Genomic DNA, 12546 nt, shown 5'->3' on the forward strand with positions numbered 1-12546 from the left:
TCAGTATAAAAGTTATTAATGAGATAATTTTACATTTTTTGTACTCACATTTTGAAAGCTATAGTGCATCTCAATTTGGACTACTCATATTTATTTCAAGTTCTCATTAGCCCCATGTGCCTAGTGGCTACCATATTGGACAGTACAGAAAGGGATGCAAAGGATACCTTACAGATAAACTAGTCAGTGGTTCTCAACCCTGACTGCCCATTAGAATGACCTGAGTGAGGAGCTTTAAAAAGTACAGAAGGCCAGTGGGGCTGGGATTGGGATGAGACAAGTGAGGCCCCATACTCAGAGCACAAAATTTAAGGGAGCACCAAAAATACTTACTAATACTGATAAAAATATTATAATGCATTATCTTAAAAATCAAAATAAAGCACTCAGATGCTTCTAATATGCAGCCAGCATTGAGAGCCACTGTTCTAATCCAATGCCTGTCCTAATGCCCATGTTCCCCGACAAAATGAGTCAACAGTCTCAATTCTAACATGTAATTTCTTTTACCAAATCTTGAAAATAGTTCTTTTCTAGACTTTGCATGATGAGTTTACAACTTCACTGGACAGCCATTTCCACTACTGGACAACTCCAGAGTTAACTTTTTATTTATTTGGAGAAAACAGTTTAAAGATAGTTTTCAAAAAAGGATAAAATCATGCCTCTTATACACATCCAAAAATAAAAACATGGTATTTTACTTAACAGAAAAATCAGACAGATGTTATAACCAGTACAAAAAAAAAATCCAAAAACCCAAGACATCTTTATAGATCAGGAATACTGAAATGGACATGCAAATAGAGAAAAAACTGGTTTTTCCATAAGGGGAGCAGATGAGGAAAATCAACTGAACCTCTCCCAGAATTTGTCTCTCAGTCACCCACAATTTAGAGAGTTGTAAATCTCTTCCATAGAATCAAGGCAATAGGGTGTGCCATAGACCACACTTAGTTTTCCATTGAAATACAAATTATTTTCCACACAATAAATTGTTTCCCTATATATTTTTACCCATTGCTCTCAGAATAGTGGTTTTCAAATTTTGATTTGCATGAGAATCACTCAGGAAGTAAACTGAAAGGCAGATTACCTCCCAAAGATCTTGAGTTTGGATGATGCCTATGAAAATGCCTTTTTAACAAGCACATTAGATAATTCTGATGCAGATGTTCTGAAGATCATATTTTAAAACAAAACAAGGGATCCCTGGGTGGCGCAGCGGTTTGGCACCTGCCTTTGGCCCAGGGCGCGATCCTGGAGACCCGGGATCGAATCCCACGTCGGGCTCCCGGTGCATGGAGCCTGCTTCTCCCTCTGCCTGTGTCTCTGCCTCTCTCTCTCTCTCTCTCTCTCTCTCTGTGTGTGTGTGTGTGTGTGTGACTATCATAAATAAATAAAAATTAAAAATAAATAAATAAATAAAATAAAAACAAAACACTGCCCTAGACAAGAGATAACAAGTTTTGGCACAGCTATGGAGAAAAGAGGACCCTTGGGCATGTTGATGGGAATACAAACTGGCTCAGCCCCTGTGGAAAACAGTGTAGGGGTTCCTCAAAAAATTGAATATATAACCATCAAATGATCTAGCAATTCCACTTCTGGGCATATATCTGAAGGAAACCAAATCAGTATCTCAAAAAGCTATCTGTACCCCCATATTCACTGTAGCATTATTCACAATAGCCAAGACATGGAAAGAGCCTAAGTGTTCATTGATGGGTGAATGGATAAGGAAAATATTTTATATGTATGTATATATATGATGGAATATCATTCAGTCATGGGAATGAAGGAAATCCTGCCATTTGCAATATGATTGGACATTGAGGGCATTATGCTAAGTGAGATAAAAAAGATAGACACACACTTTATGATATCACTTATATTTGGAACTAAAAAAGCTGAGCTCAGAAACTGAGTAAATTGTGGTTATTGGGCTGGGAAGTAGGAGAATTGCAGAGATACCATTTAAGGGTATAGACTTGCAACTAGTCGACAAGTAAGTTCTAGGGATCTAATGCATAGCATGGTCATTATAGTCAATAATACTGTATTATATACTTCAAAACTGCAGAGACTAGATCTTACATGTCCTCACCACAAAGAAGAAATAATTATAGAACGTGATAAAAGTGTTAGCTAAGGCTACAGTGGTAATCATATCACAATATATAAATGTATCAGATCAAGGCATATACCTTCAACTTACACAATGTTATATGTAAATTATATCTAAATTAACAACAACAACATTGCTGTTCCAGAACGTATCTATTCCATACTCAGGAGACAGCTTCCCAAAATGTGCTTTTCACAATATTTGAAGGTAGCTCTGGATTTTAATTCCAATCAGTCTTAATGGTTTTAGTGTAGTATGTTTTCTTTGCTTCTGAGATAATATGCTATTTCTTTTCTCCCTATTCAAATTTTCTAGGAGAGACAAGGAACTGTTTTTATATTATATGAACACCTGAAGAGAAACAAGTTGGGAATGTTGTGAGTATGAAGTGTGTCTATGAGCTGTGATAAACTATGAAAATAGACTATACCATCCAATAAGAATGATGCTTCTCATGCATTTTAATCAGCATACTGATTTATTGGAAGTCTATCTTGTTTTATTTAGATCTTCAAGTATTTCATAAAATGACTTTAGATGTGTCAGTGGGGGTTCATAAATATAACTGATTATCCAAAATTTATGGGAAAGAGGCTAGTTCCAACAACATATTATACTCAAACACATACACATACAAGACACAATAAATCTGACTGAGGAGGAACCAGATCAGACATCCATATTGTAGAAGGGCAGGTGTCATTCTGGTATGCTTAGAAAAGTGCTCTGGTGACTTGGCAAGATGCTCCCCCAAAAGGCAGGGACCATAGCCCTTCCTCAACTCCAGTCAGCCCTTGATGCATGTATGCTAAGAGTCCTGCCAGCAGCACTCAGGAGGCTGCTCTGTTTCCTATCTCCTGCAAATTTCTCCCCAGCATATTCTGGAGAGCTAGCAAATTTGCCTTCTGATCTAGGATTTGTAGTTTAGAGACACGATCTTATTTCATATCTTGGAATATGGCCATTTGATACTTTTAAATTATCTTAATTTACTGGGAAACTGTTTCTGCCTATATTTTTCTTCCTTGTGACTTCTATACCAGTGTAGACATTGTGGCCTCAAATTGAAATGCATACATACACTAAGATCTGGTCTCATGAAAAACCAAGTAAGAGCTAATTCCTCTACTAAGCACCAATGTCCCGAGTAGCCTCAGTTTCTCCTAGGTGCTCAATCCCCTGGAAACTGGTCCCAAGAGTTGCACACTGAAATGGGCAAAGACATGCACAGGACACGCACTCCCCTTTCCTAAGTACGGTCCTTTGTTTTACCACAGCATTGTCACTTATGACAGGCCCTTATCAGTGCAGTGATATTCAGACTCCCCCCCACTTTGTAGTCAGAATGTGGCTAACAATTCAACCTAGTGTTTAAAGTCTTAAATGCTTCTCTTCACTTTAGTGGAGAGCTGGCTGGTTGAGTCATCCCTTCCAGTCCCCACCTTTCCCCAAAGTCCCATAAACATGTAAAATTTACTGGGTCATGTTAGGAGAGTCCCTTCACTGTTCATTTTAAGCTGTCTTCCTCTTGTTATGCTGTCAGGAGAGCAACAGGAATAAGGCCTAACACCCAACAAGTATACATTCATCTTATCTGCCTGGATATTCATGTCCAGGAGGAAAACAGAGCCGGGGATACCTCTGTGCATGTGTAGAGAAGGAGCTGCCCTTTGCTTCCCAGTAATGTTCTATCCCTCCACTTTCCCCCTGCCCTATACTCACTACCAGAAAATTCAAAAGTATTTTATCAACAGTGCCAGGTACCATTGTAGGTATTAGGTATATAGCAGTGAACCAAAAGAAAGTCCCTGCCTTCATGAAACTGACATGGTCATGGGTGGACAGTTAGTAAATAAGTAAAGGAGTTAATGTGCCCAGGATTGTGGCAGGACACAGGCCACCCAGCAGTCACCAGGACTGAGAGAATCAAGCAGTCAATGGATTTAAAGTTGGCAAGCTGGGGTATAAGAACTTTGTATTTTCAGAATTATGAGTCTAATTAAGCAGGTAAAGTTCCAGGTCCAAGTACATGTCTAAACTCAGGAATTCAGAGAAGTAGGTTAGTTAAGTACAAGAACTAGAAATCAGAACAGAGAAACAGGAACCCTGCCCTACCAGGTACTGGCTGGTCTGAAAGGTAAACTGCAAAGAACAAGCTGGGCCAGGACTGGAATTACACAACCTCTCATGCGCTGAAATGAAGCTGGGAGGGATAGGACCCTTCAGGTAAAGGGAGGAGAGCAGCCAGGGAAGCCAATTACCCAGGGAGTCCAGGCCCCAGGACATCATCCCAAAGAGCAACAGCTCACAGCATCAGGAAAAGTCAACTACAGAGAGTGAACGGATATCCAGGGAGTTTGTTGGGAGGAGCACCACCATAGGAGCTCAAAGAGGAAGCTGCATTTACAGACCCAGGCCAGTAAGGGGATGGCATGAAGAAAGCCTGTCACCAAGTGGCAGAACCCAGAAGAGGCTGACATGCAGGAACAGAACTGGTATCCTACAACTGACAGGATGAGACAGGGATAGTGTTAACAGGGATGGCCAAGTTCCTGCAGCATGAGTCACAAGATGTATCCAGGTGGGTACTTGAGCACCAAGGAACCAGGCAAGAGGACAGCATCAGGGAATTTAGGAGACAGAAGATACTTATGTGAGAAAGGAAATTCCCTAATCATCAAACTGAGCAGCAAAGTTGGTTTGATGATGAAGCCTACAGAATGAATAATTAGACTGGTGATGAAGAGGAGCTCGCCCAACTACCCTATCCCTACACCTGCTCCTGAGACTTCAAGCAGGAATATCTTGACCTGCAGGCTAGCTTTGGTGGTGGAAATAGCTCTGCTGGTGTACCTTCTAGATGGTACTGCTACTCACATATCCTACAGAAAGGGCACTGTTGATGGATGTGGGCCTCCTGAAGATTCTAGAGCCTTGTCTACTATTTCCTATCTCATCTTTCTCATCCTTTCCCCCCAGCCATAGAACCAGAGAATATTGGGGAAAGGAAGGACCCTGGGGATTAACTGACTCTCCTAGTGTAGAAAACAAACTGGGTGTTCAAACAGAGATGTGGTTTACGAGTGTCTCCGGACCTTGAATCTAGTGTACTTTTCCCATAAGGTATGGCTACCTTACCTGGGGAACCCTATTATAGAATAGAGATTCTCAGCCTACTGTAAAGCTCATCACTACCCATGCAAGTTTAGACCAAGTGCGTTAATTTACTTTTTCTGAGTATTAGGTAGGAGTCAAGATTACCCCCGAAATTCTCACTTGCATACAGCTGTACTTTCTTAGGTATGTGATAAATGGGTGGAATTACAGTTAGTACATCAGGAATTGCACTGATACATGGACATGGAGGTTGAGAACAAATTATTTAATAGACAATGACCAGGAGAAAGTCTTTTCTAGAACTCATATTGAAAAAGAAAAGATGAGCAAATACAAACTTTCTTTGTGTTGTGTGGATTTTCTCTAGAGCTTTAAGGAGAGGCTTTTCATGAGCTGGTTGGTTTTGTTACAATCAGTTCACATCAGGTGAAGAATGTTAGCCACCTCTTTAGGAAAGGGAAGGGCTCCCAGAGGGATGACCTTACCAGAATTCTGTGGTTTGGCTTTGCCAGAATAACTTCATACTGATTCCATTTATACTGGTATATTTCTGGGAATAGCAGAATTCAAGAAATTTCAAGGAAGGAAAAATGAAGGAAATTCTAGAAATGAATTAATATGGAAAAAGACTTAGAGTTTTTTTTAGTTTTTTTTTTATTTATTTATGATAGTCACACACAGAGAGAGAGAGAGGCAGAAGCAGACTCCATGCAGGGAGCCTGACGTGGGACTCATGGGACTCGATCCCAGGTCTCTAGGATCACACCCTGGGGTGTTAAACCGCTGAGCCACCTGGGGCTGCCCTAAGACTTAGAGTTTATTCAGTCTCTTGGTTTACAACCTGGGGACCATGGACCCCAGGAGACTAAGGAGAGATGGCAAGAGGCCATGAATCCATGTGTGGGCCCAGCATTGTACACACACACACACACACACACACACGCACACACGCATGCACACACACACAAATTTTTTAAGTATGGGCTTCAATCTTCTTTCTATATCTAGCTAGTTAGCTATCTGAATCATCTGGGGTCTCAGTTAAACTATACATTCCTGGATCCCAAACCCAAAGATTCTGATTTTATTCATCTGCTGGGGCCCAGGAATCTGCTGTTTTAAAAAGTGCCCGGTGTCTATTACATACTGCCTCTGTGGCAATAAAGTACAAATCACTTCTAAGAATTATGGACTCTAAGTTGCCTTTGGCTATTCTCTTAAAAAAGGCAATAATACTAATGTTCACTAACTATGAGAAGCAAGAGTGGACAGTCTTTGGATTTGGGGACTGTAACTCCAAAAGTTTGGAAGCACTAATCCAGTCCAATTCCTTCATTAAAGAAAAAAGAAAGAAAGACCCAGAGAGCTCAAGCTGCTTTCTTCCCAAAGTCACACTGCCAGTGGCAGGACAAAGTCTCCGGTCCTGGGGCCTGGGAAACTTTCTGCTCCTAGCCTGACCTACAGGAAAAAAGCCTAATCAGGCTGGACGGCAGCCATTCTAAGGGTGTTTAAGCCTTACACTCTAAAATTATTTATTTTACAGGTAACAACTGGGAAGGAAGTAACCCAAGTTCTTTGCAGTTGCCTTAAGAGGCAGCTCTTTTGTGTTGTACCCTCAGGACAGAACAATTCTTAAAAATCAATCCATTTATTTAATCTGGGTTTTTTTTCCTTTGATACAGAAAGTTTACAAAATAACCAGAAAAAAATACCCTGCATTTTGTTACAAAGTTAAAATTTAACAACATTCCAGCTGTTGGGGAATGTTCACTGACCATGTGTAATTTTACAGAATAGTTTGCAAATTATCTCTGAAATCTTCAAGTGTGTGTTCAGCTTTATAAAGCTGGCTATTCAGAAATGAGACACATTCTCCTAGGAACAGGGATGGAGCATACTCATAAATAGAAAATAAGCCCCAGACAAAAGTCTCCAGAATGCCGGGTGCAAGTATCTCTGTAGACAAGGAAATTGTTGGGTATGAATTATACTTAGCAACAATTCTCTTCAGCTGATTTCAACATTTTTTTAAATGAGCTAATACTACTATCCTAGCTCAGTGGTAGCCTTTTGCTAGGAATGACTGAAGCTATTCTTATATTCTGCTAAGTTGATTAATAAAAAATATTTATTACACAAATCCTCTTTGTTGACAAGTTAAAATGGAGCCTCATCTTTCATATCTCCCTGAAGATTGCCACCTTGTGAGATTGAAAATACTCATTAAATTCCACCACCAGACAGGCACAAATGAGAGGGTGATTGTTTTTAAGCATGTGAGGGGAATCGTTGGTAAACTCATTTGTTTGGATATCATTAACAGAACAATCGGTGAAGATCTCCAGGGGGTCCTCATGACCTTTGCTCGAAATCTCTTCATCATCCATCAAGAAATATCAGCACCTAATATGCAAGGCGAGACCAATTTTAAGGTGAGGTGTTAATTAACTAACGATTCTGGTTAATTTCTATACAAGGACTGAAAATACCTCATGCTGTATTGTAAACAAGTGCTAAACCATTTTTTTTTTATTGTGAAGCAGTACAGATCTTATAATGCACAGGGTCAATATTATAAGGTTCCCACTGAACCTGTTAGTTAAATTTAATAGTTTGAAATTTTTTTCTTTGAAATATAGTAGACTTGTTTTAAGTTGCTGCCATTTCAAAACCCAGTTTACAAGACAACAGGGCTATCTGAGATCACAGGTGAAGCTGAAGTGTCACAATGAAACCAAAACAGAGACAGTCACCACAAAAAAATCCTGAATGTAACCTATTTACATTTCAGATAATGCAGTGTCTGGCCAAGGATTCCTGGGGAGGCCATGTTTCTAGAGCCAGAGGAGTTCTGAGACCCCAGGAAGGATAATACATAGTAGGGAGAAACAGAAAAACCCCTCAGCATATACATGGGCCTTGTACACCCTGTTTGTTCAAAGTGGAGCAGAAATTTCATCACTAACCTGTTTGAAGCTTCCAAATGGCCTTTAAAGATATTGGTCCATGAAAACTACTTGTATGTAATTGATCAGAAGTCTCCAAACTCTAGAAACAGGAACAAGAACAAGAAAACAGGAACAAGAACCACACAAGAGTTTTTGAAACACAGGCTGAACAGAGATGAACACGTATTTTTTTTATTTCAATTTTTTATTTCAATTCTAGTTAAACATATAGTGTCAGGTTGGTTTCAGGTATAGAATTTAGTGATTCATCACTTAAATATAACACCCACTGCTCATCACACAAGTGCCCTCTTTAATACCCATCACTCATCTAGCCCATCCCCCACCCTCCTCCCTCCATCAACCCTCAGTTTGTTCTCTATTGTTAAGAGTCTCTTCTGGTTCGCTTCCCTCTCTTTTTTTTTGTTCCCCTTCCCATATGCTCATCTGTTTTATTTCTTAAATTCCACATATGAGTGAAATCATATGGTGTCTGTCTTTTTCTGACTTATTTCACTTAATATACTTTAGCTCCATCCACGTCATTGCAAATGCCAAGATTTAATTCTTTTTGATGGCCAAGCAATATTCCATTGTGTATATATACCACATCTTCTTTATCTTTCCATAGTTTGGCTATTGTTGATAACACTGCTATAAATATCAGGGTGCATTGCCCCTCTGAATCAGCATTTTTGTATCCTTTGGATAAATATCTAGTAGTACAATTGTTGGATCACAGAGTAGTTCTATTTTTAACTCTTTGAGGAACCTCCATACTGTTTTCCGGGGTGGATGCACCAGTTTGCATTCCTGTGAACGGTGTTAGAGGGTTCCCCAGCCTCACCGATATCTGTTGTTTCCTGTGTTGTTAATTTTAGCCATTCAGACAGGTGTGATGTAGTGTCTCATCATGTTGTTTCTTATTTTTAAGATTTTATTTATTTGAGAGAGAGTGTGTGTGTGAGCACAGAGGGAGAGGGGAGCGGGAGAAGCAGACTCCCCACTGAGCAGAAGCCCAATGCAGGACTCCATCCTGGGATCCTGAGATTATGACCTGAGCCAAAGGTAGATGCTTAACTGACAGGCACCCAGGTACCCCTCATCATGGTTTTGATTTGTATTTCCCTAATGATGAGTGATGCTGAGCGTCTTTTCATGTGTCTGTTAGTCATAAGGATGTTTTCTTTGGAAAAATGTCCATTCATATCCTCTGCCCATTTCTTAACTGGATTATGTATTTTTGCAGCGTTGAGTGTGATAAGTTCTTCATAGATTTTGGATACTACCCCTTTATCTTTTCCCATTCCATAGATTTTTTAGTTTTCTTGATTTCTTGATTGTTTCCTTCACTATGCAAAAGCCTTTGGTTTTTTTTTTTTTTTTGTTTTTTTTTTTTTTAGAACCTTTGGTCTTGATGAAGTTCCAATAGTTCATTTTTCTTTTGTTTCCCCTGCCTCTGGTGACATGCCTAGTAAGATGCTGCTGTGGCTGAGGTCAAAGAGGTTGCTGCCTGTGTTCTCCTCTAGGATTTTGATGGTTCCTGTTTCACATTTAGGTCTTTCATCCATTTTGAATTTATTTTTGTGTATGGTGTAAGAAAGTGGTCCAGTTTCATCATTCTGTACATGGCTGTCCAGTTTTCCCAACACCATTTGTTGAAGAGACTGTCTTTTTTCCATTGGATATTCTTTTCTGCTTTGTTGAAGATTAGATGACCATATAGTTGTGGGTCCATCTCTGAGTTTTCTATTCTGTTCCATTGATCATTGTGTCTGTTTCTGTGAACAGCTGGTATTGATCACAAAAATCTGCATCTGATTCCCAGCATGGGCCTTCATCATGTTTGAACAAGTTGGTCAAGTAACTCAAAGGACTCAATTGGAAACCACATGTGATCTTTCTCTTAAATGGAAAGCCCAATGAAAGCTAAAAATGTAAACTTTGAATGTATTTTCCTTGCACTAGGGCCTGGTCTCTCTAATAACAGTAATAATAATGATAATGCTTTCCTCTTCAATGTGATTTTATGAGTTGAAAGAATGACCATTGCTTTTCCTACAACATGACTAAGACTCAATGAAAAATAGGCCCAGTGTTGCATCAGCTTTCACTGGTCTGAAAGGATCTATCTCTTCATTTATATTCTAAGTTACTGTCAGCTAGCATCATTTCATCAGTTACTGCCATGTGCAAAATTCTAAGCACATGATCAGTCTAGTCTATCCAAATATAATAACCAGAATCAAATGGTGCTATGGATTAAATTATGTTCTCCCAAAATTTCCATGTTGAAGCCCTAACCCCCAATGTGATGATATATGGTAAAGGGACATTTGAGGTGTATTGTTTAAATGAGGTCAAGAGGGTGGGGACCTCCTGATGTGATTAGTGCCCTTATAAGAGAACAGAGTTTGTTTGCTTTCTTAACCTGTCTCCACCCCCACCACTTTGAGAGAATACAGCAAAGAGATGGTTGTCTGCAAGCCAGGAAGAGAGCTCCTGCCAGGAATTGAATTGGCTGGCATCTGGACCTGAGACTGCCCAGATTCCAGAACCATAATAAATAAATTTTTGCAGCTTAAACCACCCAGTCTATGGTATTTTGTTATAGCAGGCCTGGGCCTGCAGACTAAGACAGGTGGTTTATCTTCAAAACCACACAGACTTGGTAAACCCCAAGCTTGGACATGAGGTTAGCAGAGTCAAATACTACTGACAAAATGAAGGCTATTTCTCTGCCATTTACCTGACTTTCAAAATTATCAAAAGTCAGATGTTGCCAAGTAGCTTAAATTCTATGGTTTCTAGCCTTCTCAAGTCAGATGTTTCCAAGTAGCTGTTAAATCTCATGGTTTCTAGCCTTCTCAAGTGAAACAATGTTATCTTGATATTTTTTACTCTTACCAAAATGTCTAAAGGTAAAAACTTTAAATCTTAACAAAGTAGAAATAATGACAAAACCTGAAAAGTGGAATAGATTCATTTTAGTAATTAGCACTCTTGAGCCTCAAGCTGCTGGCAATAGTAAAATGAGTTCACTCTCCTACACCTTTTGTTTTTTTTTTTAAACCCACACAACATTTTTTTTTGTACCAAGCCACTACTGTTTGTTGTTGCAATTTCTCAATCCTTCTATAAAGGATTTATAAAGACTAAATAAAAATGGAAGGGGGTGCAGATAGAGCATTTAACAAAATATAACACAATTTCCTAAAAACACTCATCCTATGATTAGAAGGGAACTTCCTCAACCTATGGGTTAGGGAAAAACCATAGCTAACATCTAGTTAACAGTGCAAGACTGAAAGATTTCCCTTTAAGATCAGGAGCAAGACAAAGATATCTGCCCTCACCACTTCTATTCATCATTGTACTCGAGGTTCTAGCCAGGGCAATTAAGCAAGAAAAAGAAATAAAAGGCATACAGATTAGAAAGAAAAAAGTAAAACTATCTCTATTCACAAATAACATGATCTTGTACTTAGGAAATCCTAATGAACCCAGAAACAACATATTAGATCTAATAACCAAGTTGAGAAAGTTTGCAAGACCCAAGATCAATACAGAGACATATTGTATTTCTATATACTAGCAATGAACAATCCAAAAATAAATTTAATTTTAAATTTAAACTTTTTAAAAAATTCTATTTATAATAGCATAAAAAAGAATAAAATACTTAGTAACAAATTTAACAGAAAAAAGTACAAGATCTGTCCATCATAAAAGAAAGAAGATCTAAATAATACTCCCCAGATTGATCTATGGATTCAACACCAATTCCTATCCGCATCCCAGCTGGCTTTACTGCAGAAATTTACCAAATGATCCTAAAATTCCTGTAGAAATGCAAAGGGTCCAAAATAGTCAAAATAATCTTTAAAAAGAACAACAAAGGGGAATTATGCTTCTCAACTTAACTACAATGGAGTGTCCCGGTGGCTCAGTCGGTTAAGCATCTGACCTTGATTTTGTCTCAGGTCATGATCTCAGGGTTATGGGATTGAGCCCTGAGTGGGGCTCCACACTTGGCCCAGAGTCTACTTATCCCTCTCCCTCTGCTCCACCCCTTCCATACTCTATCTCTAAAATAAATAAATAAAATATTTTTTTAAAAAAATCAATATATGAAACTTAACTACAAAGCTCCAGTAATCAAGACAGTGTGGTACTGGCACAAGAATAGACATAGATCATTCAGAGTCCAAAATAAACTCATACATTTATAGTCAACTGATTTTCAAGAAGGGTGCCAAAACAACTTGATGGAAAAAAAACTGTCTTTTTAACAAATGGTACTGGAGAAAACACAAAACACAGATATCCACATACAAATGAATGAAGCTGTTC

The 12546-nt window shown here is 38.9% G+C and overlaps 1 protein-coding gene and 1 long non-coding RNA gene across 3 annotated transcripts in view; one reads left to right on the forward strand and one right to left on the reverse strand.

Annotated features, from left to right (window-relative positions):
- The window catches only part of IQCH (IQ motif containing H), a 208541-nt gene that overhangs the window by 193587 nt on the left and 2408 nt on the right, over positions 1 to 12546 (forward strand). The window contains 2 exon segments of the mRNA XM_038580790.1: positions 2444 to 2505; positions 7569 to 7677. Of these exon segments, the coding sequence (XP_038436718.1) occupies positions 2444 to 2505; positions 7569 to 7677 (171 nt within the window).
- LOC102152596 overlaps positions 1 to 12546 on the reverse strand; it is an 88604-nt gene that overhangs the window by 55406 nt on the left and 20652 nt on the right. The window contains exons 2-3 of one of the 2 annotated variants that reach the window (XR_005381804.1): positions 8212 to 8293; positions 6875 to 7648 (exon numbers count right to left, since the gene is read on the reverse strand). This is a non-coding gene — a long non-coding RNA (uncharacterized LOC102152596). Of the gene's footprint in view, positions 1 to 6874; positions 7649 to 8211; positions 8294 to 12546 lie in introns of those variants that run through there. The other variant, XR_005381805.1, reaches the window with a different exon arrangement.

Source organism: Canis lupus, chromosome 30 (genome assembly GCF_011100685.1).
Source record: "Canis lupus familiaris isolate Mischka breed German Shepherd chromosome 30, alternate assembly UU_Cfam_GSD_1.0, whole genome shotgun sequence".
In the NCBI taxonomy this organism is placed as follows: domain Eukaryota; kingdom Metazoa; phylum Chordata; class Mammalia; order Carnivora; family Canidae; genus Canis; species Canis lupus.